The 27,625-nt window shown below is 33.8% G+C and overlaps 5 protein-coding genes and 1 pseudogene across 7 annotated transcripts; 2 read left to right on the top strand and 4 right to left on the bottom strand.

The window, feature by feature from the left end:
• Nucleotides 1-425: 425 nt before the first annotated feature.
• On the bottom strand, nt 426-4,064 carry LOC111295575 (protein IQ-DOMAIN 2-like). Its single transcript, XM_022889115.2, has 6 exons — nt 3,882-4,064; nt 3,225-3,321; nt 2,811-3,131; nt 2,423-2,644; nt 1,980-2,099; nt 426-1,437 (listed from the first exon to the last, which is right to left on the bottom strand). Exons 2-6 carry the CDS (start codon nt 3,297-3,299, stop codon nt 739-741), a joined length of 1,437 nt encoding a protein of 478 aa, XP_022744850.2. The 5' UTR covers nt 3,300-3,321; nt 3,882-4,064; the 3' UTR covers nt 426-738.
• Nucleotides 4,065-7,149: 3,085 nt separating this feature from the next.
• On the bottom strand, nt 7,150-9,040 carry LOC111294542 (beta-1,4-xylosyltransferase IRX9-like). The gene is made up of 3 exons (XM_022887906.2): nt 8,154-9,040; nt 7,688-7,934; nt 7,150-7,409 (listed from the first exon to the last, which is right to left on the bottom strand). Exons 1-3 carry the CDS (start codon nt 8,825-8,827, stop codon nt 7,236-7,238), a joined length of 1,095 nt encoding a protein of 364 aa, XP_022743641.2. The 5' UTR covers nt 8,828-9,040; the 3' UTR covers nt 7,150-7,235.
• Nucleotides 9,041-10,122: 1,082 nt separating this feature from the next.
• Nucleotides 10,123-12,724, bottom strand: LOC111295474 (elongation factor 1-alpha). 2 transcript variants are annotated; one of them, XM_022888971.2, is made up of 3 exons: nt 12,635-12,724; nt 11,365-11,846; nt 10,123-11,242 (listed from the first exon to the last, which is right to left on the bottom strand). In XM_022888971.2, exons 2-3 carry the CDS (start codon nt 11,824-11,826, stop codon nt 10,355-10,357), a joined length of 1,350 nt encoding a protein of 449 aa, XP_022744706.2. In that variant the 5' UTR covers nt 11,827-11,846; nt 12,635-12,724; the 3' UTR covers nt 10,123-10,354. The 2 variants fall into 2 exon arrangements, with proteins under 2 accessions (XP_022744706.2, XP_089600199.1); XM_089744073.1 differs by having other exon boundaries at nt 11,365-11,833; nt 12,657-12,724.
• A 661-nt stretch (nt 12,725-13,385) lies between these two features.
• LOC111295473 (importin subunit alpha-9) lies at nt 13,386-17,099 on the bottom strand. Its single transcript, XM_022888970.2, has 11 exons — nt 16,746-17,099; nt 16,445-16,667; nt 16,198-16,351; nt 15,859-15,961; nt 15,462-15,646; nt 15,256-15,335; nt 15,017-15,167; nt 14,557-14,638; nt 14,407-14,465; nt 14,025-14,330; nt 13,386-13,799 (listed from the first exon to the last, which is right to left on the bottom strand). The coding sequence occupies exons 1-11, from the start codon at nt 16,795-16,797 to the stop codon at nt 13,635-13,637; spliced, it is 1,560 nt and encodes a 519-aa protein (XP_022744705.2). The 5' UTR covers nt 16,798-17,099; the 3' UTR covers nt 13,386-13,634.
• Nucleotides 17,100-19,609: 2,510 nt separating this feature from the next.
• Nucleotides 19,610-22,358, top strand: LOC111294278 (lipid phosphate phosphatase gamma-like). The gene is made up of 2 exons (XM_022887537.2): nt 19,610-20,506; nt 22,002-22,358. The coding sequence occupies exon 1, from the start codon at nt 19,796-19,798 to the stop codon at nt 20,486-20,488; it is 693 nt and encodes a 230-aa protein (XP_022743272.1). The 5' UTR covers nt 19,610-19,795; the 3' UTR covers nt 20,489-20,506; nt 22,002-22,358.
• A 1,657-nt stretch (nt 22,359-24,015) lies between these two features.
• Nucleotides 24,016-27,383, top strand: LOC111294399 (uncharacterized; annotated as a pseudogene). Its single transcript, XR_016327843.1, has 4 exons — nt 24,016-24,614; nt 25,576-25,979; nt 26,589-26,844; nt 27,012-27,383. The product of XR_016327843.1 is annotated as an uncharacterized LOC111294399 (transcript).
• The last annotated feature ends 242 nt before the right edge of the window (nt 27,384-27,625 follow it).

Genomic DNA, 27,625 nt, shown 5'->3' with positions numbered 1-27,625 from the left:
GAAATTCAAGTACACTGATGTAAATATATTACTCTCTTTTGATCCTTAGATTTGGATCAAAATAAAAATTTTAAATTTTAGATATTTTGATTAAAAGGTTAAAAAAAAAAGTGTAACTATCATATAATAGATTCCTACTCTATATTAAAAAATGAAAAAAAGAAGTATAAACAATTTCAAAAATGAAAAAATATTCAAATAAAAAAGTTATCCTCCAGCAACGCACGGGTAAAACCCTAATAAAATAAAAAAAAGGCATTATAGCTTCAGAAATTATATAAGTTGCACTTGATCCAAATTACTTGATGATCAAAGTTGTGAATGTATTCCAATCGAATTGATCAATGAATGACATCCATCACCAAATAAATCTCATAAAAATGAAAAGAAAATGCAATTAAACAGTGCCATACCAAATGCCAAAATAAAAAAGAACAAAGAAGTATATATATTTATCATACAAATCAAAATACAAACAACGCAAGAAATTTCGATGAACTGAATTTGGACATAATTTGCTGTCAATCACAAATATCATTCTGCCATCTCAAGGCATAAACACATAAAGAAATAAATAAACAAGGATGTATGAGAATGAATTAAAACTTTGGCTGCAGAAGTAGGAGATTCAGAAATTAAATGACTATAATTCCTCTTTGCTTCGTGATTTTGCTCCTTTGGACTTCTCCATAGCCGTATAATGTTTGCTTTCCTTCATCTCTTTTTTATTAGAAGTAACTAACTGCCCCCTGCATTCACCACAGCAACTTCTGTATTAGTAATGCTGCTGTCCACTTTTGGAGGACAGGAGAGCCGCCTTGGCCTGCCTGGTGAAGGTGGATAAGAAAGCCGTTTCTTGGCAGATGCGATTGGTCCCTTCTCGGGTGTTCCATTTGCTTCTAGTCCTAACGGACTTTGCAACTTGGTCTTAGCTCTGGCGGACTCAGTTGGTATCATGTAACTTGGAAGTGATGGAGAGCTTGCTAAGCTATCATCGTCATGTACCGAGGAGCCTAAAATGCTGTGTCTCTTGTTTCTTTCTGACTGAACACTGACTATGCTTCTTGTGTCATCATCTGGACCAACCACTCTGCTCCTAGGGCTTGCTGACTTCAGCTTTCGGGCAGGTGTGGAAGCTGGCTTAGGAGTAGAAGGGGATAGGAGACTTGAAGTTTGGCTATGCTTTTGGCTAGCCTTTGGGGATTGTTTATCCAAATTGAGTTGACAGCGAGCATAAGCTTTGCTGATTTCTCCTCCAAAGTTGCTGCGTGCACTCTTTACGGATGACTGATCAGTGTTCTCTTCTTTTTCTGTCGTGCCACGACCCTCCCATGGCCGGGCTGCCATCCAACGTTCCAACCAGCTCCAACCCCAGGATGGATTGTTTGGATCCATGAATAATGGATTCATAGACCTAGAAGCATTCTTCCAGGTTTGCTGCAAAAGTTATGTGTATGTGTCAGACACAAAACTTTGTTTAACTTTCAGATACTTGAATGCCAAAGAACTAGTTGTCTGGTGGTACTCCCACCTTAAAAGGACTCGTGTTTAAGCATTAGGATGAGCTAGGTAAAAAAAAGGGAAAGGGTTACCTTTTGTCATGTGACTCAGCATATATAGTTTAGACGAAAGAAACTCTTGTTCGGACTTGGAAATGGGATATTTGAATTCCATCCCCACTTCCCTTTGATGAGATCACATATCTAATGATGGGAATTATTGTATTTCAGACTAATAGTTATCAACTGGTTAGGAAGATGAGGAACTAAGTTACCAAGAAACTGCTACTTCTTGCCTCATCACCAAAGCTATGGAGAACTTTTTTTGAAGTAATTTAGTTATGCTTCATTCGATCAAGTCATTTTAACGATAGTGTTAAGTCTCTCACTTGCAAATATAAACACGCAGAGGCAAAGATTTTAAATATTTGACACTCTTGATGTACTCCAACAGCATATATAAAATTAGAGCAAGGTCACCTGATGAGTAAATGAATACGCCATGGCCCTTTCTCTTCTCAAAGTGGCTTCATGCTTGCTCAGTAAGCCTGCCTCAATTTGTTCCTTTGACTGCAGGCTGTCATCCCATTCTTCCCCCATCTGTTTAAACATTCAAAACCTATAGTCAGCAGGAGGAAGTCCAAACTTCCCAGTATGCTATATATAATAGCTAAATCAATTATCTTATTTGTTTGTAATATAAAGATAACTCTAGTTATAGGATATAGGTCTCTGGCCAAAAAAAAAAAATTGTAGTATCTAGGTTTGAAAAACATGAGGTTGGAGAAAAATTTGAACCCAATTCACAGCAGTCCAGCTCGTACATCACATTTTCCAGGATATATATAAGCCCAGACTACTAACTCTGCTACCAATTCAAGCAAGTCAATCACGCTAATGTATCAGAGAAAAAGGGGATTTACCTGCAAGTTCACAAGCTCTTTCGCGCGTTTCTGCAAGAGTTGCCTCTGAAGAGCCTGATTTTCTTCCGTCATCCTGATTCTCCTGGTACGAATCTGACACTGCACACGAGAAAGAGTTTGCATGCACCGAAGGGTACTGGCTGCTTGCCGTTTGACCACAGGCCCTTCCATCAATGATTTCAGCCTGACTAGTCCTCTTAAAGCACGCAATGCCCTTTTTGCCTGAAAAGAAGAAATCATAACCAGCGAATCCATTACATAAATTTCAGTTGTGGCTGAAAAATCAATTGTGATAGAGGGAGAGGTGGTTGGTTGTGGCTGAAAAGAAGAAATGACTAAGCAAACAGCCCCAGAAGGGAAGAGTAAAAATGAAAATTGCAGCACATACCAGGTAAACTCGGAAAGCTGTTTGAATTTTGATTGCTGCCACTTCCTCCTTAGATTTTCCAGCAAACCTAGCACCAGTTTTAAGTTGACATCGAACGACCTCTACAGCTGCCTGAGCTGGAGCAGCAGGAGCAACAACATCATCATCAGTAGTGGCAACTGCTACAGGGTAAGTCTGCTGGCTATTTTCAGCTTCTGCTTCAACTAATTCCACCTCTTCCTGCTGAGGAGGAGGGGACAACTTGACAGTTTCTAAAGTGGCAGCATCAGAACCACTGGGACCCAAATGCACCTGCTTCTCCAAAAACTGTTCTTTTGATTTCTGAAAAACATAACATAGCAATGATAATATTAAAAACTCATTGAGGACTATAAACTACAGGTAATTCATAGCAGAATGGGGCTTTTTCCAGACCTGGTTTTTCTTTTCCTTGGACTCTGGGCTTAAGGCTTTCTTTAGAGAAGACAACCATTTTCCTTTCTTCCCCATCTTATCTTTCCCTAGTGTAATCCTATAAGAGGCAAAAAAAGAAAAAAAAGTTAGCCTTTCCTAAATGCATTTGGAATATGCTAGAAATTGGAAATGATTTCTCAGTGTAAAATAGAAGGATTTTAGAAATGAACATTTCTCCAACCAACGTTTAAAGAGGCAGATAGTTAATAAATGGCAATAGCTAATATACCATAAAGACAGGCAAATCATGGGGTAAAATTAAATATTAGTAATGCAAATTAGGAAGGAAAATGGGAGTTTTAAACAAAGAGGAGAAGGAAAATAAAAGTTAAAAAAGAAAAATCCCATGATCTATCACGTATATCTGTTCGCAGAATCTAAACAAGTTCTTCCTTTCCAAGATTTTCTCCTCAACCAGGCAAAGCACAATGAGACAACGCTCAAAATCTTCAAATGTATTTGACAAATGGCTGGTTCCTAACAAATTAGGAAACTACCCAGATTTTGAAAGACAATTAGCAATATCAAGCAACAGAAAATTCAAACAAGAAAGCTAAAAAAATCCATCTTTAAAATTGGGGTCCATGAAACAGGAGAGAACAAAAGTAGCAAAACTACCTGAGATTGTAATGCCCAGATCTCAAAGAACTTGAACTGTCCTCTTTCGTTTGTTTTCCATTCACAAGACAAACAGAAAAGGCGAGAAAGTTGAAAGGGTCACACTTTATATGGCAGCCTCTTTGTGATATACAGAGGAAAAGGAACAGAAACAGATCTTGACAAGAAGATTTCAGTGAATGTGAGGAAGAAACAGCTGTTTTTTTTCTTTTGCTAGTGTGACCCCACTTCTTGGGTAGGGCAGCTGGGTCCCACTAATTTAAACAGATTGCCTCCTTCTTCTCCGATTGGTTGAAAAAAAAAAAATCCATCTACCTATCATTTTCTTTCCTTGCTAACTACCGCTGTTAAAAAAGCAACCTTTTTTTCTGTCGTTTTCAAAATTTTAATGGCACTTCAGTTCAGTAGATCACCGAAAACTGCTTTGTCTTGTCTTTTTTTTTTTTTAATAGTATTTTTTTTACCTCCTAAATAAAAAAAAAATGTTTACAAAAGCATAAATTGATTGCTAAGTACAAATTTGTAGCATAGCATCAACAAAATAAATGTAATCAACACATAAAATTGCAAAATGTCTTTGAGAATATATTAAAGATATGTCTTTCTTGTCTTACACTTAAACCGATTTATTCCATGCACATTTTGTTTTGATATTAGTATGGCATGTAGGGTCCATTTATTTTTTATAAAATATTAAATAATGTATTTTTTAAATTATTTTATTCAAAAACATTGTTGAAGATCAAATTAATACTTGTGATTATTTTTTATTTTTAACATATATTTAAATTTTTCACATAAGTGATGATATGATATTACTATTTTTGAAAAAGCTAAAAAAAATAAACTACAAGTATAATGTAGAGCAAGGCCCATGTGGCAAATTGTCGGTCGACACCGTCACACCGCCGCAGGTTTTAACTTTTGTAGAGAGAAAAAAAAAGGGAAAAGAAAAGAAAAGAAATTATTCATGATTGATTGATGAACCTACTATTTAAATAACACATTATGTTAGTTTGATTGATATAATAAATTAAAATAACACATTATCTTTGTTTTTAGTCTCGTGCTTGATCAGCTTGATCTTCAATAATACTGGCAACTTCATTGGCTCTTGCTTAAGGATTGCTTTATGTGATTTTGTGAATTTCTTTTGCTGGATTTTCATTTAGTTAATAAAAAAACTAGCAGTTGAAACCCTCATTTTATGCAATTACCTAATCAATCAAAGTGGTAGGTTCTTAACCTAATCATTGCCCAATCCAAACCAATATCCACAATTTTATAATTTTTCCTTTTTTGGCTTTTATTACTAAATAAAAATAATAATAAATTCAAATTCGAATATTTAATTCAATAATTAATAATTCAAAGAATTCGATAATCAAATTTTCTAACCTCTTCCACATATAAAAAAAATAATAATAATAATATCAGACAACAGGATAAAAGGATTATAATATAGAATTCTAAGGCAAAATCCGAGGTATCCAACTCTAAAACAGAAACGTTCGTCTCCTGATTTTTCAAGTAATGCATTGTTGGAGGCAGGTTTTGAAATGGACCCTTTGTTTTCATTTCAGTATTTGTCAAAGATAAGCAGTAGGCATTAAATTGTAGGACCAGGTTTGTTGCCAACAACCCTACAGCTTGTCATGTCAAGCAGCGTCGAGCTACCCTGTTTTAATTTCAGGAATTGGATTATTGAAAATGATACTATATAATTATAAAATTAAAATTTCAGCATCAAATAAGTTGAAAGTTTTTTTTTTTTTTTGACAAATATTGTGGGATTTGTGAAAAAAAAAAAAAACCCGTCAACAAACACATGTATTTATTTTGATTACAAGCCCATATAGAAGGAATTGTGTTATTTTCTCCCTGTAATAATTTTATTTCAAGTTATTATAAATGAAAAAAAAATCCAATCAATATAAATAATTAATATAAAATACAATAAAAATCAAAATTCTTTTTTTTGGCAGAAAATGATTAAAAATATGTATATTTCATAGTTGATTAGTACATTAAGAAGTTCATTATACTTTGAATTATATAATGGGAGATAACAATACTTTTTTTTTGTATATCTTATAAACGTGCTTAACCATTTCAAATCAAAATGAACATTTCAAAAATCATTTGTTAAGATGCCTTGTTAGGAATTATATATATATATATATGTATGTATGTATATATGCATGCTTTATGTAACTGTACATGCAAATAACGTAGGCGTTTTATTAATAAGAAAAAAAATAAAAAATTTATGTCCTTTTACATATGTATATAGGAAGAGAGAGATTTGCAGGCATTGGGTCCAATTTGTCAGAAATTGACTAATTATTGTCTAAATAGAAACAAAATATATTTCAAGTCGTCCATTTCATTCAAATATATATATATATGGATTTAATCTAATTTTATGATAAATTTATTCAATTAGACATTGATTTGTTAATTGGTTTCTTTTATACTTGTAACTTCGTTAAAAAGAGAGAGAGAGGATGATGAAAGGTCCAAGACAAAGATGGGCTACCAGTTGAAAGGAGTGGGAAATGCATATTAAAAAAATTTCAGGCTCCAGCTAATGAAGAAAGACAGTTGACAATTCATTGCCCCTCTGGCCCATTATTGATCATGAATATTGATCAGCGGTCCAGCCAGTTCTGATTCAACCAATACTTGAAAAATTTTTCAAGATAATGCAGCCATTAGAGCATGAAGTTTTCCAGGAAAAAAAATATGAACAGTTTGAGAAAATACTATCTCCTAACCATGAGAGATGAAGCAAAATGATATTAATTTCTCCAAAACTGTTCTTTGATTACTCTCTAATCAACTGGTTTGGTAGAACCACTTCCAAAGGTTGGTGGATTTGTCTTTACTTGATGTTATTAAAGCTTAATTTCAATATATCTATCAATTATTTCTTTGCTGTTTTTTGCTAAAAAAAATGAGGTGGGGTAATATTTGTTATTTGGTGTTAATAATTGCGTACTCTATTAGTAAAGTATTAAATTTTTAATTTTAATTGTCGAAATTTAAATTTTGACAATTTTAAATATATAAAGAAAAAATTTGTTTCTTGGCAAGAGTTATTTGTTGTTTATAGTATATAAGTGAAAAAAGTTAGCAAAATTTAAACATTTGGGAATGGATTTGAGTTGCAACTGGCAAGAAAAAGATGATTCAAATTTTGGCACTAATTGAAGAGAAGAAAAAAATTGAAAAATGGGTAACAATTAAAAAAAAAAAACATGATAAATGGAAAAAAATTGAGATTATGCTCTTAATATGATCATATTTTCTCCTCCAATTGAAATTTCTCTACATCATATTTTTCTTGCATATTTATCTTTGAGAAATAACATCCAACAATGAGGTTGTTTTGACAAGATTTCTTGGCACTACTGCAATAGGATTAAGAAGACGCCAAAGCATGATTTTGGAGCACTCTTCTGGTGGGATGCCCTTTAACTTTGTCTCATCTTCTAGAACAACTTGTTTCACAAATTTGAGTGAATTCTGAAGGGACACGCAAAAAAAAAAACATTCTTAATGTTGATGGCAGATGCAAACCTCATCTATGGAAAAGTTAAATAATCTAGGAAAGCAATTTAAAAAATAAAAATCAGATGAGCAGCAAAGATGCTATGCATAATTCATTATAGAACAGAATCTCCAAAATGAGAGATTTATTATTATTGTGGAATGCTGCAACAAGAGGAAAATGATTTTATAATGTAGAATAAAGGGTATCACTTTTCACTATCTAAAGCTTGGTTCAGAGAATATTTGCTTACCTGTGAAGTGCCTTGAACAGAAGTGGGGCGACCCCATCTCTCAGGGTCCCATAGGATTGAACTGTTAAATGCAAAACTTGATATATGAATAGGAGGTTTTGGTTCACCATCTGTTTCTGCATCTGTCTGGTTGTTCATCTTCCTCAGATGCCATCCTATAACTTGAGAGGAATCGCATACAGGTCCTTCTATTACAACTTTTCTCTCATTTGCAGATAGTAAGGCCATTGGCCAAGTTCCAAACACCCTGCACATTGGCCAAATTGTATATAAATTAAATAATCTTCATTGCCTTAAAAAAATTTGAGTTTTGAAACTTCCAACCACCAGCCACCACATTTTATTCTCATGTCCCAGTTTCTCTTTTAAATTCTTATATACCCTACAAGGGCATAATTATACAGGTAGTTTGAAACTTGGATCACAGGAAATACTATATGAGAAGGAATTAGGTGAGAGTACATACTCAATTTGTCTAAGCTCTTTGAAGAAATCAAGATCATAAACATTAGAAAGTCCAGCGAAATGAACAATCCCACTCAGCTTGTGGTGCTCAATGTGCTTTAGTGCAACATTTCTCTGATGATTTAGCTCTGCTTCAGGGTCTGTAAAATTCTCCTTGAACACCAAATGCCTATACATAATACCTGTTTTCCTAAGTATTTCGGATAACTCAGTTGAATCTGATTGCCCTTCCCCCACAATCCACAACAATGGCTGAGGAACCAGCCTTATAGTATTTGCTAGCCTCCTCAAGAACACCCCTTGAAACTGATCTTTTGTGCTTGTTGCTGTAACAATAATTATGAGTCTTCTAGATGGCAACTTGACTTCATGAACATCCACTTGTTTCGGACTTTCTAGTTCCTCGGGCTTTGCTGGAACTGGCACCGGAGTTTCTGCTATCAAACTTCCGTTAACATTACTGCTATGTACTGCTGTTGCTGATTGGTTCAACGTTTGGACAGACTGAGTCGAAATCTGTGATTTATTCTCTGTAGCAACACCACTAGAAAAAAATGAATCCTTACCTGTTGGAGCAAAGCCTGTAAAAAACCCCATGACAAAACATAAAGAGAAGTGAACAATAGCTTTCTTCCATAACTGAACTTTCTTCTTTGATCTCTCCACAGACCCCATCTTGCTTAATTTCTCAACCGATCAAGGGAAATGGAATATTAAGGTGGAAAATTTGGTCACCTCCACTGAACTAGTTTGAAAATATTGGTATTATGATAGAGTAGAGGGGGATTCAGAAGACTATGAATAATCGGGTTTCATTTTATATTGGAATGTTTTGGGGGGTATTATTTTATGTAAGATAGGAGCTGATGGTTTGTGATTGGTCGTGGCAAACTCAATGTGTATTGTGTTCATTCGGGGTTATTCAATTGGTGAGGCATTGCTTCACTTAGTTGTTCCTTGAAGTAAAAGAAACATGGAAAAAGCAAAATATGCGAGGGCTTCAGTTGCTATCTGCACCAAATAGTTGTTGAGATGGAACCCATCAACTAAATATTCAAAACAATTTATACCATATTTTCCATGCTGTCAGTATTCATTTTTTTAATAACTGGAGTTGACCAAATGTGCCTTATTTAAAAAAAAAAAATTCAGGCTGAGAAAACCCAAGTCCCCATAAACAGGTTAGTTCAGAATGTTCTGCAGGATGAAGTATCGTGGTATGGTTTCTCAAAAACTTGCTTTCTTGAATCTTTTTTTTTTATCATGGTGAGCAAAAACTTCGGGGAATTCCAGATACTTAGAAATGAATTTTATGTATATATTATTCAAATAAACAATACATTAGCAATACGTAATTGGCACTGAAGATTGTGGTAAAGTCACGATTTTGATTGAGACAATAGTTTGAGATTGCAGTCATGGATAGTTAGAAACTACATGATATCATTCCGTGTTCACCAATTACTTTTTGCCACTCTTTTCGAACTTTAGAAGGAACTTGAGATATTAACAAAATGATGGCGATGGATTCATGATGTTAATCGTCATTTTTGGTATTTTAGACGACTATGACTCTGGAGCTCCCTCCTGCTTCATAATTTAGACTTAATATTTCAAGAGCTTGCATTTTCTTCCCTTGAGTTTATTATTTTTCACTCCCAAGTGCTTTGACTATTGAATTTGAGGCATCAATGATACAACACTAAATTTGTTGAAATTATTATATAAAAATTAAAATTTAATTTTTGCCGGATTCCATAATCTTACCAAATACCTAACCGAGGATGCTGGCTCCAGTGATTGTGATAAGTTCTTTAAAAATATTGCTCACAATCCCAGCTGTTGGAATCTTGGAATCATACAGAGAAGCGCATTCATCATACACCATTATTTACTATTTTTTCACAAACTTTGGCTGTCAAAGTTAAAAACCTATGATAAAGAGGCCAATCCATGCAGAGCCTTGAAGATCAAATAACTCACAGAAAACATAAAATATCAAACTAGAATTGTTTAAAGGCATTCAACTACAACTGAAAAAGAAAAAGTAAACAAGACAATTTGCAAGCAGACCTCGACAACCTGATAGAAGTCTCAAGCATAATAAAATTGGTCCACAAAACTGCCATATAAATACTAAATAAAAATAATGCCAAAACTAACACAACTATCCTAGCTGTGATAATTCTCTCTCATGTAATCTCATTTTCCACCCTTCTTGGCAGCAGACTTGGTGACCTTGGCACCAGATGGGTCCTTCTTCTCGACACTCTTGATGACACCAACAGCCACAGTCTGGCGCATGTCCCTGACAGCAAAACGTCCAAGAGGTGGGTACGCAGAGAATGTCTCCACAACCATGGGCTTGGTGGGAATCATTTTCACAAACCCTGCATCACCATTCTTCAAGAATTTAGGCTCCTTCTCAAGCTCCTTGCCAGATCGTCTGTCAATCTTGGTCAACAGTTCAGCAAATTTGACAGCAATGTGAGAGGTGTGGCAGTCAAGGACCGGGGCATATCCATTTCCAATCTGGCCAGGGTGGTTCATGATGATGACCTGAGAGGTGAAGTTGGCAGCTTCCTTGGCAGGATCATCCTTAGAGTTTGAAGCAACAAAACCACGCTTGAGATCCTTGACAGCAACATTCTTAACATTAAACCCAACGTTGTCACCAGGGAGAGCCTCCTGGAGGGCTTCATGGTGCATTTCAACAGATTTAACTTCAGTGGTCAGACCTGAGGGACCAAAAGTCACCACCATACCAGGCTTAAGGACACCAGTCTCAACACGACCAACCGGGACAGTTCCAATGCCACCAATTTTGTAGACATCCTGAAGTGGGAGACGGAGTGGCTTGTCTGAAGGCCTCTTGGGCTCGTTGATCTGGTCAAGAGCCTCAAGAAGTGTGGGACCCTTGTACCAGTCAAGGTTGGTGGACCTCTCAATCATGTTATCACCCTCAAAACCAGAGATTGGGACAAATGGGATCTTCTCAGGGTTGTAACCAACTTTCTTAAGATAAGACGAGACTTCCTTGACAATTTCATCATACCTTGCCTTGGAGTACTTTGGGGTTGTGGCATCCATCTATACCAAATGATAATGGAAACAGCAGTTCAGTCACAAAATCAAGTTTTAATCACCAAAATTATTGAAAAGGGGGTATAAATACAATACAATAATAAACATGAATAAGTTCTAAACCTCACCTTGTTGCAGCAGCAAATCATCTGCTTGACACCAAGGGTAAATGCAAGCAAAGCATGCTCACGGGTCTGACCATCCTTAGAGATACCAGCTTCAAAACCACCAGTGGTTGAGTCAATAATGAGAACAGCACAATCAGCCTGTGAGGTACCGGTAATCATGTTCTTGATAAAGTCACGGTGTCCAGGGGCATCAATGACAGTGCAATAGTATTTGGTAGTCTCAAATTTCCACAAGGCAATATCAATGGTGATACCACGTTCACGCTCAGCCTTAAGCTTGTCAAGCACCCATGCATATTTGAATGACCTTTTGTTCATCTCAGCAGCCTCCTTCTCGAACCTCTCAATCACACGCTTGTCAATACCACCAAGCTTGTAGATCAAATGACCTGTGGTAGTCGACTTACCAGAGTCAACATGGCCAATGACCACAATGTTGATGTGAACCTTCTCCTTACCCATTATAAAACTTGGGAGAGAAGCTAAAAATCAACAAGAAACAAAATTCAAAAACCAAATCGCATAAAAATATTCAAAATCAAATCAGAATATAATTTCCATTTCCAAACCACAATATAAATTCCACATAAAAATACAAACAATTAAATCAATATGTTATGAATAAGAGATAACAAATCTAACCTCCAATTTTCACAAACAGTTTTATAAAAAACAATCAATTTATTTTACGAAAAAATTTATCCAAAGCTAAAATTCAACAGATTCGACGTTGATAAAACGTGGCCGCTGGGATTCGAGCCTAGGTCCTCCACAGGTATGGAGTTCTTTCCACTGAACTACAGCCACTAGATCTTAACATATCCTTTCACGTGAAACCAACCAAAGCTTTCCGTTCAAAACAAATAAGCCTAAGAAGAAAATGATCGTTGACCACTTTGATAATTTTTGCTAACTGAATTCCTTTAGGCTACATTTGATTCGACAGATCAACTATCAAATGAATTACTTTCTCAAAAAATAAACTATAAAATTTTAAACGAACATAGATGCATAAAATCTAAAAACACATCGATCAAAACAAAATTAAAAAAAAAAAAAAAGAATCAGATCCACAACTATACCAAACTAATGATTCAAACAAAACGAATCAGATCAGAATCATTTCAAAACATACAAATCAAACGGAGGAAAATAAAAATCAATTTATATGAACTAAAACCAAATCACATCGAAAATACAACTAATATTTCAGCTACCGACCAATCAGATCCGATTTTTTTCTAATGATAACTGAGAAAAGGATACTTACAAGTAAGCTAAATAAAAAGGACTCTTTGAGATTCGCTTGACCAGAAGCACTCCTCGACGCAGCTGAAGAGAGCGCAGAGAGCAAGCGAATGAGGGCTAGCGCAGTCGCCTGCTTTAGCTTAAGTAGCCACTCTCTCAGCTTTGGTTTAACTAGGGTTTCTTCATCGGCCGTTGGATTATCTTTAATCCAACGGCTCACACGACACATCTCACGTCATCCGTTAAATGGTTTTAGATTTTTTTTCTCATTCCCGCGACGTCAAACTAGATGCCCTAACTTGACTGTTTCATTACTGAAAACCCCATAATACCCTTGACTTTTGCAAAATAACACTAGACCCTAAACTAATGAAACACCAATTTCACCCTCCACGAAATACTTAATTTCCAGTTTTTCTAATCCAGATTGGCATATTTTAACCGGTTTGGCTCTGTTTGTTTCTTGAACCTTAAATTTCACAAAACAACCTGTTTGGTCTTGATTTCTAGGATCTTTTAATGACTATAATCATGATCAGATGTCTCAAACTAGGACCATGTTTGGCATCAACTTTCATTTATTCAAACGTGCCACAATCTGCATTTATAAAGAAGAAAATACAGAAATTTGTTTTTTTCTTTTCCCTTAATGGGAGGAAACCTTTGCTAGATTCATTCAAAAATTTTCTAGATTAATTTCACAACTCAATTCAAAAATACTGTTCCACATCAGACATGTTTTTTTATTTTAAAAGAAATGTCCCAAAATAAAATAAGAAACAAAAAAGCAGCCAAATTTATATGTTGAGTAAATAAGATTGAACAACAAACAGTTTGTCAAATTCCTACAACATGGTTAGCCATACAGCCCAAGTTTTGTTGACAAAGGGCGATGCCGACAAGCCCTTTGATGAGCCAACTCATTTAATTTACATCCCACAAAAGATGGGTAAAGGAAATTACAAAAAGATTACATGGAGAGAAGATGGGAAGCTAGGATTATCATCATAAAAACCTTAACTTTACTCGTCGATCCCATAGTCCTCCCCAAAGTATTTATCCACTAAACCATTGGCCATGTTTCTCAAGTCTTCATTTTCATGAAACTGGTATCTTTCCATGGCATCAATCCCATCCTCTTGCTCAACTAGTTTTGGGCCATCTCCATTTGGCATTCCTCTCAAAACCTATGATGCACAGAAAATGAAAAAGGCTTGTGTTATTCATCGAAACACCAAGAAAAGATCATTGAGCATGGATCGAAATTATTCAAGATAAGTAGGTAAGCAAGGCTTCCTAGGCATTAAGATCATGTGACACAAGGTCAAACAATCTGGTGTACATAACATAAATAACTTCTATAGTGCATAACTGATGTGAAAATTGACAAATAAATTGCTAGATGTGCTCACCAGCTCCAGGAACTGAAGTCCTAGTCTGGCAGCCTCTATATCAGCAGATCTAACCAAATCGATAAAACCAGAAAGGCATCCTCTCTGAACAAGGGAAACCAAGTGCTCCTGGATCAGATTTGGCTTTCCCTCACCACCTGTTGGAGCAACACAAAGGTTGCCCAACACATATGCTACTTCCTTTCTTATATCAAATGGAGCTGTTGAAAGAAGCCGTAGTAGTAAAGGTACCGCCTCAGTAGAATATATCAACTGCTTGTGTTCAACAGAACCAGCTGCTATATTAGATAGAACCCATGATGCTTCCTGCATTAACAATAAAGCTTTGAGTGAGAATTAATGATGAAGATTAATAGCAGCACAATTAAGTAAACTCAGTCACCTTCTTCAAAACCCTGTGCTCACTCTTCAGACATTTTACTAGGACTTTAATGACACCATCTGAAATAACAAGTAAGATCATCAATCTTTTGCATATAATATGATAAGGATTGCAATAAATCATCTCTAACAAGCAGAGATATTAACTAACCTGTGATTTCATACCCAGGGACAAGAACAGTGGAAGTTGTATGTGAATCACCAGCCACAAGATTGCCTAAACTTCTCAGCACCTAGATGAAAAATTATTAGTTATAAGAAACAGACAGTAAGAAAGAAATGTTCTTCAAAACATCTTAAGTGCATATCAATCCACCGTCAATGCAGTATAACAACCAAATGAATACTGCTTGAGAGAACACTACACAAGAAGATTTGCACTAGCAAACTCAAACTTTCAACTTCCTTATCATGGCATAGTCTTTGGAGATTTGGATGAAGAATTGTAATAATTTTTATTTTACTTTTATTTACATGAGCTTGCTTTCATTCTGAACCATCAGCCATTTAGAAACAATAGTGCCATCATAGCAACAGTATCATGTAGTGAAGAAGCATATAAGCATAAACTGGTGACAGAGAGCAAAAGCATAACTCATTTCGTATGTTACCGGAATTAGCAGTTGCAAACTATTTGATATTGCCAATCTTTCCACAAGAAGTAGAAGGACATCACTCTTCACCAGAACACCAGTAGCAAAATTGGAAAGGGCCGAGAGATACACCACCACCCAAGCTACTTCGGTAGCCAGCTCCTCGTCCCTGGATTTGGGAAGAAACTTTTCAGTGCATCTAAAGTCATGTACATTTCAACAGAACCCAATATGTTTAATTTGACGTCAGCATTTACGATTTTCGTAAGTGTCGAAGAATTGCATCAAGTACTCCATCAACTTTGATGAGCTCTGTTGCAGCTTTAGGATCAGGTCCCTAAGTCCAAGCAAAAGTATGATGTAAAAGAAAGTTTAAATGCACACATGCATAAACACAGGAAACTACAATCCCTACCACATTAGTGATAAACACAAAACTGATTTACTGGAAAAAGTTCAAAACCTTGATAAGGTTTGACAATGCCCAAGCTGCTGTTCTCACAGTTGAACCCTTGTTTGGCAACATCATTCTCGCAAGAGGCGTCAAAGCCCCTTGAGATAGCAAAACATTTCTCAACTCCTCCCCTTCACCGGCAACATTTCCCAATGCCCACGCACACTGCTCAGCAACAGGCAAGGAACTCTTTTCTGCAAAATGAGGAAATTTTGGACAAACTTTCAGCAGCTTAAAGCATGATTTCTAGAAACATAAATAGTTCTCTTTCAATGGAGAGAGACAGAACAAACAAAACACACCACATACATCAGAAACTTTTTGTAAATTATTTAGTTCCAAAAAAAATTGTTATTCAAGGGTTTTGACTATCAGACAGAGAAGACTAGATGTCGCAACCCCAAACCTCCAAGATGAGCAATAAGCAACGGTAATGCAGGCAACAGAGCTTTTGTTTCTTCTGGTTTTCCCGCAGCAATGTTCGTAAGACACCAAGCTGCCTCAAGCAACTGCAAAATTACAAACAAGACAAAAAATAAATTAGAAAGATTATGCGATTTACTTACAAACAATTATCACTTTGTTCAAAAACTCTTAACATTCATAAAACACAAACCCATCCGAGTTAGATGCAAAAAGACCAGAACACATTCGTAGCAAAACTATATAAACAAGCATTGTACAAAAACAGACAACTATTCGCAGCTTTAAAGTGCAAAAAAAAAAAAAATCAAATTCTTTGAACCTGTTCATCCGGAGAACCAAACGAAAGACACTGCACAAGCAAGGGAATTGCTCCAGCTTTAAGAGCAGCTTCAACAGGAGGGAACTCCGATTTCGACAATAACCGCCTTAGCTCACGAAGCGCATTGACCCTCTTCTGCATTGCACCTTTTCCCCTAATAATTGATTAATCCAATCATAATTTTGCAAATTAATATAACCCCTAATTTAGAAATGTAATATTAGGATTAAATCACTGATAAACATACTGATAAGCAACGGCGGATTTTAAGTCTTCGACGGCTGAAGAAGTTTGGGTTTCTAAAAGAAACTCTTCTTCGTCTGTTATCATATCATTTTCTTCGACGGGAACATCTCCGTCACCGCTGGGTCCCACTCTACATAACCGTTTCGCTCGAACTAACGATTCTCTCCTCTCTTTCCCCACCGTTACCGCATTTTGCCGCCTCCGTTGAGCCGCCACATTCCCAACTAAAAAAAAGAACAGCTAGATTGAAACGGAGACGTATCATGTTAGGGAAAACCTAGAATGGACGAGAGATGACGAACCTGATGATTTGATGGGGTCCCTTCGATGAGAAGCCGGGGAGTCATCGGCCATTTTGTTTTGATGAAGGATTTGAAAGCATGGATTTGAAAAGAGCTCTTAAATTACAGAGGGGAATCGAGTTTTTTCCTTTTTCATTTTTGGGTTTTAGGCCAAGCGCGAAAATTCGCCGCCTTTGATTGATCGAATGCTGTATAATTCCCCGAATTGAAAAAATTAGCCCTCGAATTCTTTATTTTATTTTATTTGCATTTAACCCTCAAGTTTTTGATAATATCCTTTTCAGCATAGACTTTTTGCATTTAAGCAATATCCTCCTTATTATGTTGATATGTTTGTTTTAACATATTGTAGTTGAATAAGGCCAACGGATATCATATTTATCTTTGAAGATAAAATACATTTTCAAACAAATAAAAAAATGAAAAATATATTTTATTTTTATCATTAATTTTGTTTAATATTGTTAATCCTTCTTGGATTGATGAAGTTAGGCTTTTATTCTTCAATAGTTAAAATTATTTAACAATGCAAACAAAATAAAAATAAAAAAATCGACCAACTCAAATGTAAATAGGGAATCTTATGCCTATATATGGTTACAAAATTCTTAAATTTAGATTAAGATTTTCAATTTTTTTTAAGTCACATCCTTGAAGTTCATTTTATATAAAATCATTCTTAAAAAATATATATTATAATGCAATCTTATTATATTGAACCGTCCTTTTATTATTTAACCCTTTAATAATTTAATGTCATTTTGAATTTTGGATGTGATGATTTTTTTTTAATCATTTCATTAAAATATAAATAAATAATTTAACAATAATTCGTAACATTCATTTAAATTTTTTATTTTAGCTATCGAATCAAAATTTATAAGAATCTTTGACAAAGAGATAATGAATTATCATCGTTTTGTTTAAAATTAATTATATTATATCTTCACTTTTATCATAACATTTTTTTTTTTTATAATTACTAATAAAAAATTAAAAAAATGAAACCTTTCAATAGTATTTATTGAGATGAATATGATAACCTGTATAATATTTTATTTATTTATTAATTTAAATAAAAAAGGTACAATTAATATATGAACATGATCTCATATTAAGTACATTTGATTAAAAAATAAAGTATTTTGGTGGTTGTATTAAGGATTTGAAATGAATTTCATTATGATAGAATAAATTTATAATAGAACTGTTCGTGGGTTTAATGACCACCAAATCTGTGGGATTGGGTTGAGAATGTTATTTTATTAATAAATAATATATTCATTTAATTTTAATAAAAAATATTTTTAATATATAATCTAAAATATTTAAATAAACAAATAGATCAAACCAAACTCGAACTTGAGTTTCAGATGTATTAATTTAATCAAACTTAATTTCATCAATACCTTTAAGTTAAATTTAATAATTTAAAATATAATGATACAATATAAAAATAATACGAATAAATAAAAAAAATAATATGTTTAAAATTTTAGTAAAATTATAAATAAGTTTAATAAAATCAAAATTTATATTTTTATATTTTCGTATTGACATTAATTATGATACATAATTTTTATATAAAATATAATATAAATATAATATTTTATACGATATGATAACATAAATTGTTAACTTAATTCTAAGCTTATCTTTTGTATCATTCGAAAAAAAAAAAGTATATTAAGTGCTCATTTAGATTTAATTATATTTTTTATATAATATGATTGAATTTATTATATTATTAATTGAATTTAAATATTAATTTCAGTGAGATTCATTTAATATAATTTTTTATTAAATATTTTTTTTATCATAATTATTAAAAAAATTTTAATTATTATTACCATTATAATTATTATTTTTAATTTTACTGTAATCAAACTCATTATATATTCAAACGGAGTCTAAGTAATTTAAAAAGCTGGCCTAACAAATTACGCATAGCATTTAAGTGAAAAGTACGAAAATGAGAGAAGTTAGGTAATCGTGTTTTAATTAATTAAATGCAGTTTTGGCATGTAAAAACTAGCTTAACCAATAATTTTTTCCATGTCCTAATTAGAGGTGTTCGGTGCTGGTCAACTTTTTAATAGCTTTTATAAAGCGTCTTTGGATTTAAAGAGCTGGGAAATTTTTTTAATTTATTAAAATATTAATATTTAAAATATTTAAAAAATAAAATATTTTTTAATACTTTAATAACAAATTCAATAATCCCTATAAAACCTTTTTCCATGACCATAAACAGTCTAATCCCAATCTATTAAGCCTCTAATTAATAGAGTTCATGTGATTAGTAGCTTATAGTTAAATAAAAGTAGCAGCTCTAATAATCTTTCTAATTACCTAATTAATTAATGCAAGTTAAGCCTAATCCAAGTAAATTCGAATTATTTATTTCTTCCGTTAAATTACTTTGAAAAATCACATATTTTACACCAAGAGAAATTAAAAATGAAAGCCTTACTAAAATATTAACTAGGGATTGTGAATTTCAATTGGTATTTTTGATAGTCTCAAAGCTTTAGCAAGAAATATATTTGAGAACATGAATTAAAATAAAAAAAAAAGGAAAATTCAAACTGTAGTACTTATACTTCACTCTTTCAAACGCGTTGGTTGCTTTATTACCCCAACTCTGTGGTTGTTCGTTCGTCGGAATGAATTTGAATAAATAGATGGATTATTGATAAAATTTTTTAAAATAATAAAAAATATTATAATTGTGATAAAAAAATTTATTGTAACTATAATGAAAAAATATTTTAATAAAAATTTTATGTTAAATGAATTTTAATAAAATTAATATTTGAAATTATCTATGATACAAATATATTTAATCATAATATACCCAACGCGCCATGGAATCCAAATGGAGACTTATTTCCTCAGCCTTACCTTTTGATTACCTGCAGTTTTCCGAGAAACAAAACACCGGAACGACGGTTTAAAATCTAACTCTCTCATGCTAGATCCGACCTGAAACTAACCTTGATCTTAACTTCACCAGATACCCAGATCGAATCTTCAATCAGATTTTCCCCATGACAACTCACCATCCATTAAAGGCCGTGACTTTAACTCATGTAAGGTATCAAAGAGGTGACCGACTAGGCCATTTCTTAGCCTGGGTTTCTTTAGTCCCTGTTTTCATTTCCCTCGGTGGATTTGTTTCTCATTTTATTTTCCGTAGAGAGCTTCAAGGAATGTTCTTTGCATTAGGCCTATTAATATCTCAGTTCATTAGCGAACTCATCAAGACATCTGTTCAACAAGCCAGGCCTGAAACCTGTGCTCTTTTAGAAATGTGTGATTCTCATGGTTGGCCTTCAAGTCACTCTCAATATATGTTCTTTTTTGCTGTTTATTTCACCCTTTTGACTTGTAAAGGGATTGGTGGGATCTGGAATGTTAGAACCAAGTGGGCTGCTTTGTTTCTGTACTGGTCGTTGGCTGTTTTGACTATGTATTCCAGGGTTTATTTGGGTTACCATACTGTGGCTCAGGTTTTTGCTGGAGCTGCTTTGGGGATTTTTCTTGGTGGGGTTTGGTTTTGGCTGGTGAATTCTAAGCTTTTCTGTTATTTCCCTGTGATTGAAGAGAGTGCCTTTGGGAGGTTCTTTTATGTTAAGGATACTTCTCATATATCAGATGTGTTGAAGTTTGAGTATGATAATGCAAGGGCTGCTAGGAAAGGTATGGCTGCCAGAAAAGCCATGGCAACCAAGAGCAGTTGACTAATAGGAACTCATAGGGTATGGAATAATTTTGTTATTCTTTTCAGATATATGTTCAATCTTTTGTTGCACAAGGAGAATTGAAATCTTAGTTGTTAATTTGAGCTACTTCTCTTTTGTGCATCTTCCATAATGTTTTCCATAATAATGTAAATTAGGCTGCTTTAGCTCATTTTAACGAGGTAGGGATACAATTTCACAAATAATCTTTCATTTTTTTATGTTAACGAGCTATTATCTGACATTTTGAAATGTGATCTTGAATCATGTAACTAATTCTTTTTACTTCTATGATTTCTCCTGTGTTATGTTGAATCCATATAAAAGCTCATTTGTCTAGATTTGGAAATTTTCCTTGAATCTTTTAGGCATTCAATTATAACATTGATCAAGCACTTTGCTATTTTTTTGTTGATCCTGCATTAAAGGCTGTGGTTGAAGTAGTGGACTTATTCATAGTAAATACTAATCTTAGACGAGACAACATTTTAATAAAAAAATTCTATTAGTACTTACAGTGATTCACTCCTTTCTGTCATATAGAATTAAATCTCTTCTTCACAAGAATATAAAATGCAGTAAAAACCCCTTTTGTGGTTCTTGGGCACTTCTTGCAGTAAAAACTAAACCATGCCATCATAGATCATCAAATGTAGTTAGCGATCTTGCTCTATCCTTTAAGTTCATTTCTCATTAGATTCTAAGCGATCCCTTACTTTTAATAAAATGTCAATTCAACAACTGTTTGTTGAAATTTGAACGTGAGTACCAACCACCAAGTTCCTGCCTTTGTTAAAAGTTGCTTTGTTAGCTTACAATTATTAGTGAATAATTGTTTTCTATGGTATGCTTACACGAGGAGTGTGATCTTTAGAAGGATGGAGCAATAAGAAGAATGTGGAATGATTATACTTATTGTGACAGATCATGATTAGTGGGATTACAAAACAGAGCAGGTCCAGTTAATAGTTTCAGTTAGTGCAATAACTCAATTAGTACCCCATAGGAAAGGAGGATTTTTTCAAAGGTTGAATTACTCTTTAAAACATGGTAGCAGGAAAATGGACTTAGGTTCATAGAAGAAATTTCAGGTTAGAATCTGATAGAGAAACATGACATTGGGTATGGTAGCTAAATGGCTTTTATAGTTGGCTTGGTTCTGGTGGTTTGGACACCATCACTATGCGGACATGGAGGTTCAATTGTTATCTTTGAGCATGATTCACAAATATACTAAATTCTTCTTCAAATTTCTTCTGTTCATTAGAAATATTAGAATTATTTGCTCTGTGCTTAAGATAAAGTGCTTCTCTGGAAAATGTATTTCAACTATCACATTTTAAAATTTTCCATCGCATTCAGTTTTGATGTTGAAGGTGCACGATTTTGACCAGTTCTATTCAGTGCTTCCATAACTCCCTCTCCCATTCTTTTTAGGTGCTTTTTAATTCTAACACAGAATAACGAATTGATATATCTTGGTCAATAAAAATGCTCTACTTTCATTTTGCAGGTCAGCATCTGCACCTCATTGTTTCAAGATTCTGCTTCTATGCCCACGGATGATTCAATTATTAAGTGAATGCTGATCATGTCCTACCACTGCATGAGAAGCTAGATGGGAGCATTGGTGTCAAGGATGCTGTGTGTTAGTTAAGAGCATTCTGCTGTTTCTTATTGAGCATTGATTCTCGAAATATGGAATTTATTTCTATCTTCATTGGTAATTCCAGAGTTTTCTTATTGAGCTTGGCGTGCTGACATCTGAAAACCATGGTTGGCTGTTTGTTCAATTAAACTACTGTGAAGTGAGGTAGTTATGTTATGTACTTCTATTGGACTTTCACATAAGTCGGTGCTTCTTGCTTGCGATGCATGCGTAAGTTGTGTCTAGGGTTGGCAGCCCAACTCGAGTCCGATGGTTTTGATCTGACCCGATTACGTAGGATCAATTTTTTTTTTTAATTCGAGTTTCAGGTCAGATCGAGTATTATTAAAAAAAAAAATTGATTCGAATTTTAGGTAAATTTGATTCGAATTTTAGGTAAATTCGATCTGATCCGATATTATATTAAAAATTATTTTTAAATTTTTATTTATATATAATTATATATATTTTAAAAATAATATTTTATATATTTAAAAAATAATATTTTATTAATTTCGATCAAGTCAGGATATGATTTATACAATATCGGATCGGGTTTAGGTTCGGATATAAAAAAAAAAAAAATAGGTCGGGTCGGGTTCGATGTTTTATTATTATTATTAAGTCGGATCGAATTTAGGACAAATAAAATCTCGTTTCGATCTTATCCGTTGTCAATTTTAATTGTGTTATTTTCTTGTATGTGATCTGTAATACTCTATTATGAATATCATATTTTAAGTTGTGAGAGAAGATTTAATATGATATGAATAAACACGATTAATATAATTAATACATTCAACACGAAAATTACTATCTCTTGTATTTTTATTTTTAAGTTCCATAGTTTACACGTCCCACCGAATGCATTTAAACAGTCGTAGAAAAATGAAGGCATAGAGAGATGAAGAAATTGAAATCTTGAAAGTGACCTGCAAAAGCAAAACAGAAGTTAATAATAATAATAATAATAATAATAATAATCATATGCCAAAACCGTTTTGAAAATTAGCACAAGAAATTTGGATTTCTTCATAGGACTATTATCAATTTTGAAATTCAAATAGTGGATTTGGATAATGACTTGGAGGAAGAGGAGAATGGTTTATAACCATTTGTATCTTTATTAAAAGTTAGTTTAGCATTATTTTACCGTCAGAAAAAGTTTGAGATGAAAAAAATTATATTTAAAATTTGGGGTAAAAAATTTTATTTAAAAATTTAAGTGTTTGATTTTGTTGTGGAAAATATTGTAAATAATTAATATATTTAAAAAGATATTCTGAAAAAAATAAAATATTAAACATATATGGATAATGTAATAATTTTTTATTTCAAAAACACTTTTTAGGCAAAAAAGAGTTTTTTATTTAGGCTAACAAATCAAAATTTTAAATTAAAAAGTTACATTTTTATTGTGTAATATTGAAAATGTATAAAAAATAACTTTTAAATGTAAAAATTATTTTCAACAATAATGCAAAATTAGGCTTAAATGTAAAATCTTTGATTTATGACTTTCTTTGTTCTCAAATTTTTTCTCAAAAAAAGGGGATAGATAATATTTTATTTTATTTTATTATTTTTTGGGTATTTTTTATTTTTATTTAATTATCTTTTTGGTACATTTTAAAAGACAATTTCAGATTCTTGTAATAAATTCATTAGCTAAAATAAATAATAAAGGAACATTAAAAAACAAAACTTTAAAGAAACTCAAAACCAAAAGGAAAAAGAGAGAAAAAGAATCAAAGAAACCTTTGAAAAATAAAATTTTACAGCTTCCAATTAAGCTTTCTGGTTAAAATTTCAAGCTTTCGAATTAGATGAAAATTTTAGAATAAAAAAGAAAAAAGAAGGGAAGAACTGAAGGGTGATCCAAAATTGGAAAATGGTGCAAACCGGGAAACATGCGTCCGAAAATAAGGAAAGTAAGCAAATTGCCACTGCCACCTACCTCTTTCTTCACTCTGTTTCTCTACCATCTTCAATGCCATTAATCTCTCTCTCTCTCTCATTACCTAACAAAAGTTATGCCTTTTTTCTCTCTTTGATCTCAAATGTGGCAACTTCTCTTAGGCGCAGCTGTAGCAGGATCCACCGGTCTCCTTGCTAAACACCTCTTTAACCTCAACCCCAACAACCCCATTTCTCAAGATACCACAAACTCCAATCTTGATCAAGAAAAACAAGATCTTCATCTCCAAAATGGGTTTTTGGAACCTCGGTCTGAGAGTAATTGGGAGGAAAAACAGAAGCAAGATGGGATCTTTAGATTTTCCAGTCCTGAGTCTAATGGAAAAACTGGGGTTAAAGCCAAGGATAGGAACTTGAGGACAAAAGTTGTTTCGAAGAAGGCTGAGAAGAGATCAAGTGGTGGTGGTGTAGAGGTGAATAGAAGGAAGTTTGCTGTCTGCTTGAAGAAGAGGAGAACTGCTAAGAATGTGGCTTATAAATGTGGATCATGCCCTTCTAAAGGTATTCCTGTTTGTATTATGATTTTCTTTTCAATTATGGTTTGCTGAGAAAATGCTGGAGTTGTGTTTGATCTTTGTTCTTTTTTTCATCAATTAGGCCTCAAAAAGTTGGAATTTTGACATAACTTGACGTTATTAGTTGAATTCAATATTTACCGAACTCTATGCCATCTTTTTGTGTATTCTTGAAATTTGCTTCCACTAGTTGTTAGATAGTTGTGGATATGGGTAGGGTATGCTTTGCATTGTTGATGAAATTCTTTTTCTTCTCAAATTATCATTTTGTAACATATATTTGATGAAGTATATATCTTTAACTTCTCAGATTTTGTCAACTAAGGTCCAAGTGATTGATCTTATTTAAGTTCTTGTGATGGCCAGAGATGAAACAGTGAAAGACAATAATATGTGTATATATTGCCAAGCCAAAAATTAAAACTTTTGGGTTATATATAACATTCCAATATGGTTCCAGAACCAATCGCATCATTCTCAAGATGCGGAAAAGAGGGGTTCTTGTGGGGTGAGCTTTGCGAATATTTGATTAAAAATTTTCTTATGCTAAAGAGATTCCTGACTCGATAATTGATATAATAGAAAGTGATGAACAATGGTTTTTAAATAAGGATTGTGAACAGTGCTACGTCTCTTTCTCAAGATATACTGAGGGATGTATTTTAAATTAATTCTATTAAAATTATATGACTTGGTCTGGAATCAGGTGAAGACTGTTAAATTTGTTTTGACCATCATTATATTTTTAAGGCACTAATAGAACAGATATTTTTCATTACTTAACAATAGCTTCAAAATGTTGATTGTCTTGGCTGTGACTGTACATCTGCATTGGCTATGTTAGTTTGCATTGCATCGGCGTAGTTATCCTTTTCAGGATTTATGCTTTTAGCCTGTTTAGAGCTCTGAGTTTGACATCTCATCTTACTTTGTGTTTTACTCCTTAGATAGCTCTGTATTTCGTCGGGGACTTGGCTTTGGTCTCATGTACATGATGTCAGCTGGGAAGGCTGAGATCAATAAACTGAACTCAGCCATGGAGGAGACTACAAAAGTGGTTCAGGAGTTAAAAACTGAGCTATGCAAAAGAAAATCATCTTGCAATCTACAAGCTTCAAATTCTGCAAATGAAGTTGCTACTAGCTCAAAGAAATTTAGTGGCAAGAATATGCAGTTGCTGATTGATAAGTACAGAGACCATAATGAGATCAAAGTATGCAGCCTGCCGGTAATTGATGATGGTGAATATGCCTGTAGTATTCTTACTGAAGAGCCAGAACCGGAGCCAGAGCTGGTGGAAATGGATCAACTAGGGGCAGAGCTCGAGTCAGAATTGCAAAAATTGACTGAGGTGAGCTTTTTCAAGTACCTTTACATCCTTTATTTAAATTACTACCAGTTAAACGTGCTTCCTTTTGACCAGTTTGCTTGGTCCCATATCTCCACCTTTGCTAAATTTTTACGACAAGAGTTATCCAAAATTAGTTTTTGAATAAAGGGATAAATTTGTCTCTAGATACAGCATTTCTCTATTTGACACAATTAAATTTATCACACCATAAAAGACTTTTCTGATCACTTTTGAATGAACAGCCATACCTGACCAAATTTAAAAGCATGAAATGTTTTTAGGTTTTACTCTGTGAGTGATCAAGACGTAAAATGCATGTGAAATCCGTTATTTACTTTCCTTGGTGAAGGGAATATCTTTATCGCATCACTACTTGGAGAAATTTGATAACTGTGGCCACTGCACAGACCTTAAAGACATAGAATATGCCAGTTTGTCAGACCGAGTACAGAAGTATAGCATTTGATGCACGAGTAAAATTGCATCAAAAACATGGAAAATATGTAAATGCATCTGCAATAAATGTATTTTTGTTGCTTTGAGTTCTAACAAGTCTGCATCTTCTGGAATTACAAATTTTTTGCTATTGACCTAAGAAATCTTCTGCAGACTGAAGTTTCAGCCAAAAGTTTGCATGAGTCAGTGGGGCAGAGGTTTGATTCATACCAGTGCCAGGGAGTATTGCCCTCTGAACTAGATCAGAAGCTGTGCCATTTGCTAATTGAGCAGCAGGAAAACCAAATTGAGGAGCTAGAATCTGAATTAAATTTGGCTCAATCCAAACTCGGCGAGAAGGAAGCTGAACTCCAAGCACTAAAGGATTGTGTTAGACGCCTGACTAACTTCTCTCTGTCAACAGTCTCAGGTAAGACTTCTTGCTTCTACCATCTTATCTGTGTCTTAAGAAATCAGTTTCATGGCTGCTTTATTGTTGTCTCATAATTGTAGGGCTACCACCGACCATATTACGCTCATTCTCAGTTATTTTAAATACTGTAGTGTGTATCTTAATACCAATGAAATATTTTTCAGATGATGATACCGAGTTCCAAGAGAAGCAAGGATGCATGAACGATCAGGATTGCCATAGTGGATCTGAGACAAGGAAATCATTCGTTGGTATGAAAAGACCTATCGAGTCCTGAGTGCAATTAAGATGCATGATTACCATATTTTCCATGGCCAAGAGCTAAAAGGTAATCCATAGGCAATCATCAGATGCCATCAGAAAACAATACCAATGGGGTAGGTCATAGCATTCTAAACTCTAGCTTTACATATTCCCTGTGTATCTCCTGGACCCTTCAATATTATTATACTCTGTAGTATCAGAAACCAAAGAAATAGTAATCTGTTTATTGCATTCTGTCTGAATATTTTAGTAGGATATGTTTATATTTTTTATACCTGTTGTCTGTCTGGAGCTCAACTCTCTTCACCAAGTGATGTCATTCCTACTGACTTAGCAAGTTTGCCTGCTTCTTGGTCAAGCTCTTTCTTGAGTGCCAGATATAGGAAACCTGAAATCATAGTTGACTTTTTTGTTGTCATGTTGGGAGAGAAAATTACTAATGTGTCCATTCATATTTGATCTGAGTGTACCAAAGGGTAATGTTGGAAGCGAGCAATTGTAGATTAATTTATAG

The sequence above is a fragment of the Durio zibethinus genome, chromosome 14 (genome assembly GCF_047325235.1).
Source record: "Durio zibethinus cultivar Kanyao isolate XHJ-2024 chromosome 14, ASM4732523v1, whole genome shotgun sequence".
NCBI lineage: Eukaryota > Viridiplantae > Streptophyta > Magnoliopsida > Malvales > Malvaceae > Durio > Durio zibethinus.
The sequence above is the reverse complement of the archived record's forward strand: the minus strand, read 5'-3'. Positions and strand labels throughout refer to the sequence as shown.

What these genes read in the sequence shown, in the direction of transcription:
- LOC111295575 (XM_022889115.2), bottom strand. Translation starts at nt 3,299, where the DNA reads ATGGGGAAGAAAGGAAAATGGTTGTCTTCTCTAAAGAAAGCCTTAAGC. An exon ending in CAGCTTTCCGAGTTTACCTG is followed by an intron (nt 2,645 to 2,810) that starts GTATGTGCTGCA and finishes TCTTCTTTTCAG; the next exon opens with GCAAAAAGGGCATTGCGTGC. An exon ending in AAGAGCTTGTGAACTTGCAG is followed by an intron (nt 2,100 to 2,422) that starts GTAAATCCCCTT and finishes ATGTTTAAACAG; the next exon opens with ATGGGGGAAGAATGGGATGA.
- LOC111294542 (XM_022887906.2), bottom strand. Translation starts at nt 8,827, where the DNA reads ATGGGGTCTGTGGAGAGATCAAAGAAGAAAGTTCAGTTATGGAAGAAA. An exon ending in AAAGAGCTTAGACAAATTGA is followed by an intron (nt 7,935 to 8,153) that starts GTATGTACTCTC and finishes GCCAATGTGCAG; the next exon opens with GGTGTTTGGAACTTGGCCAA. An exon ending in CTGTTCAAGGCACTTCACAG is followed by an intron (nt 7,410 to 7,687) that starts GTAAGCAAATAT and finishes GTGTCCCTTCAG; the next exon opens with AATTCACTCAAATTTGTGAA.
- LOC111295474 (XM_022888971.2), bottom strand. Translation starts at nt 11,826, where the DNA reads ATGGGTAAGGAGAAGGTTCACATCAACATTGTGGTCATTGGCCATGTT. An exon ending in TGATTTGCTGCTGCAACAAG is followed by an intron (nt 11,243 to 11,364) that starts GTGAGGTTTAGA and finishes CATTTGGTATAG; the next exon opens with ATGGATGCCACAACCCCAAA.
- LOC111295473 (XM_022888970.2), bottom strand. Translation starts at nt 16,797, where the DNA reads ATGGCCGATGACTCCCCGGCTTCTCATCGAAGGGACCCCATCAAATCA. An exon ending in AAATCCGCCGTTGCTTATCA is followed by an intron (nt 16,352 to 16,444) that starts GTATGTTTATCA and finishes ATCAATTATTAG; the next exon opens with GGGAAAAGGTGCAATGCAGA. An exon ending in CTTCGACACTTACGAAAATC is followed by an intron (nt 15,168 to 15,255) that starts GTAAATGCTGAC and finishes TCCCAAATCCAG; the next exon opens with GGACGAGGAGCTGGCTACCG.
- LOC111294278 (XM_022887537.2), top strand. Translation starts at nt 19,796, where the DNA reads ATGACAACTCACCATCCATTAAAGGCCGTGACTTTAACTCATGTAAGG.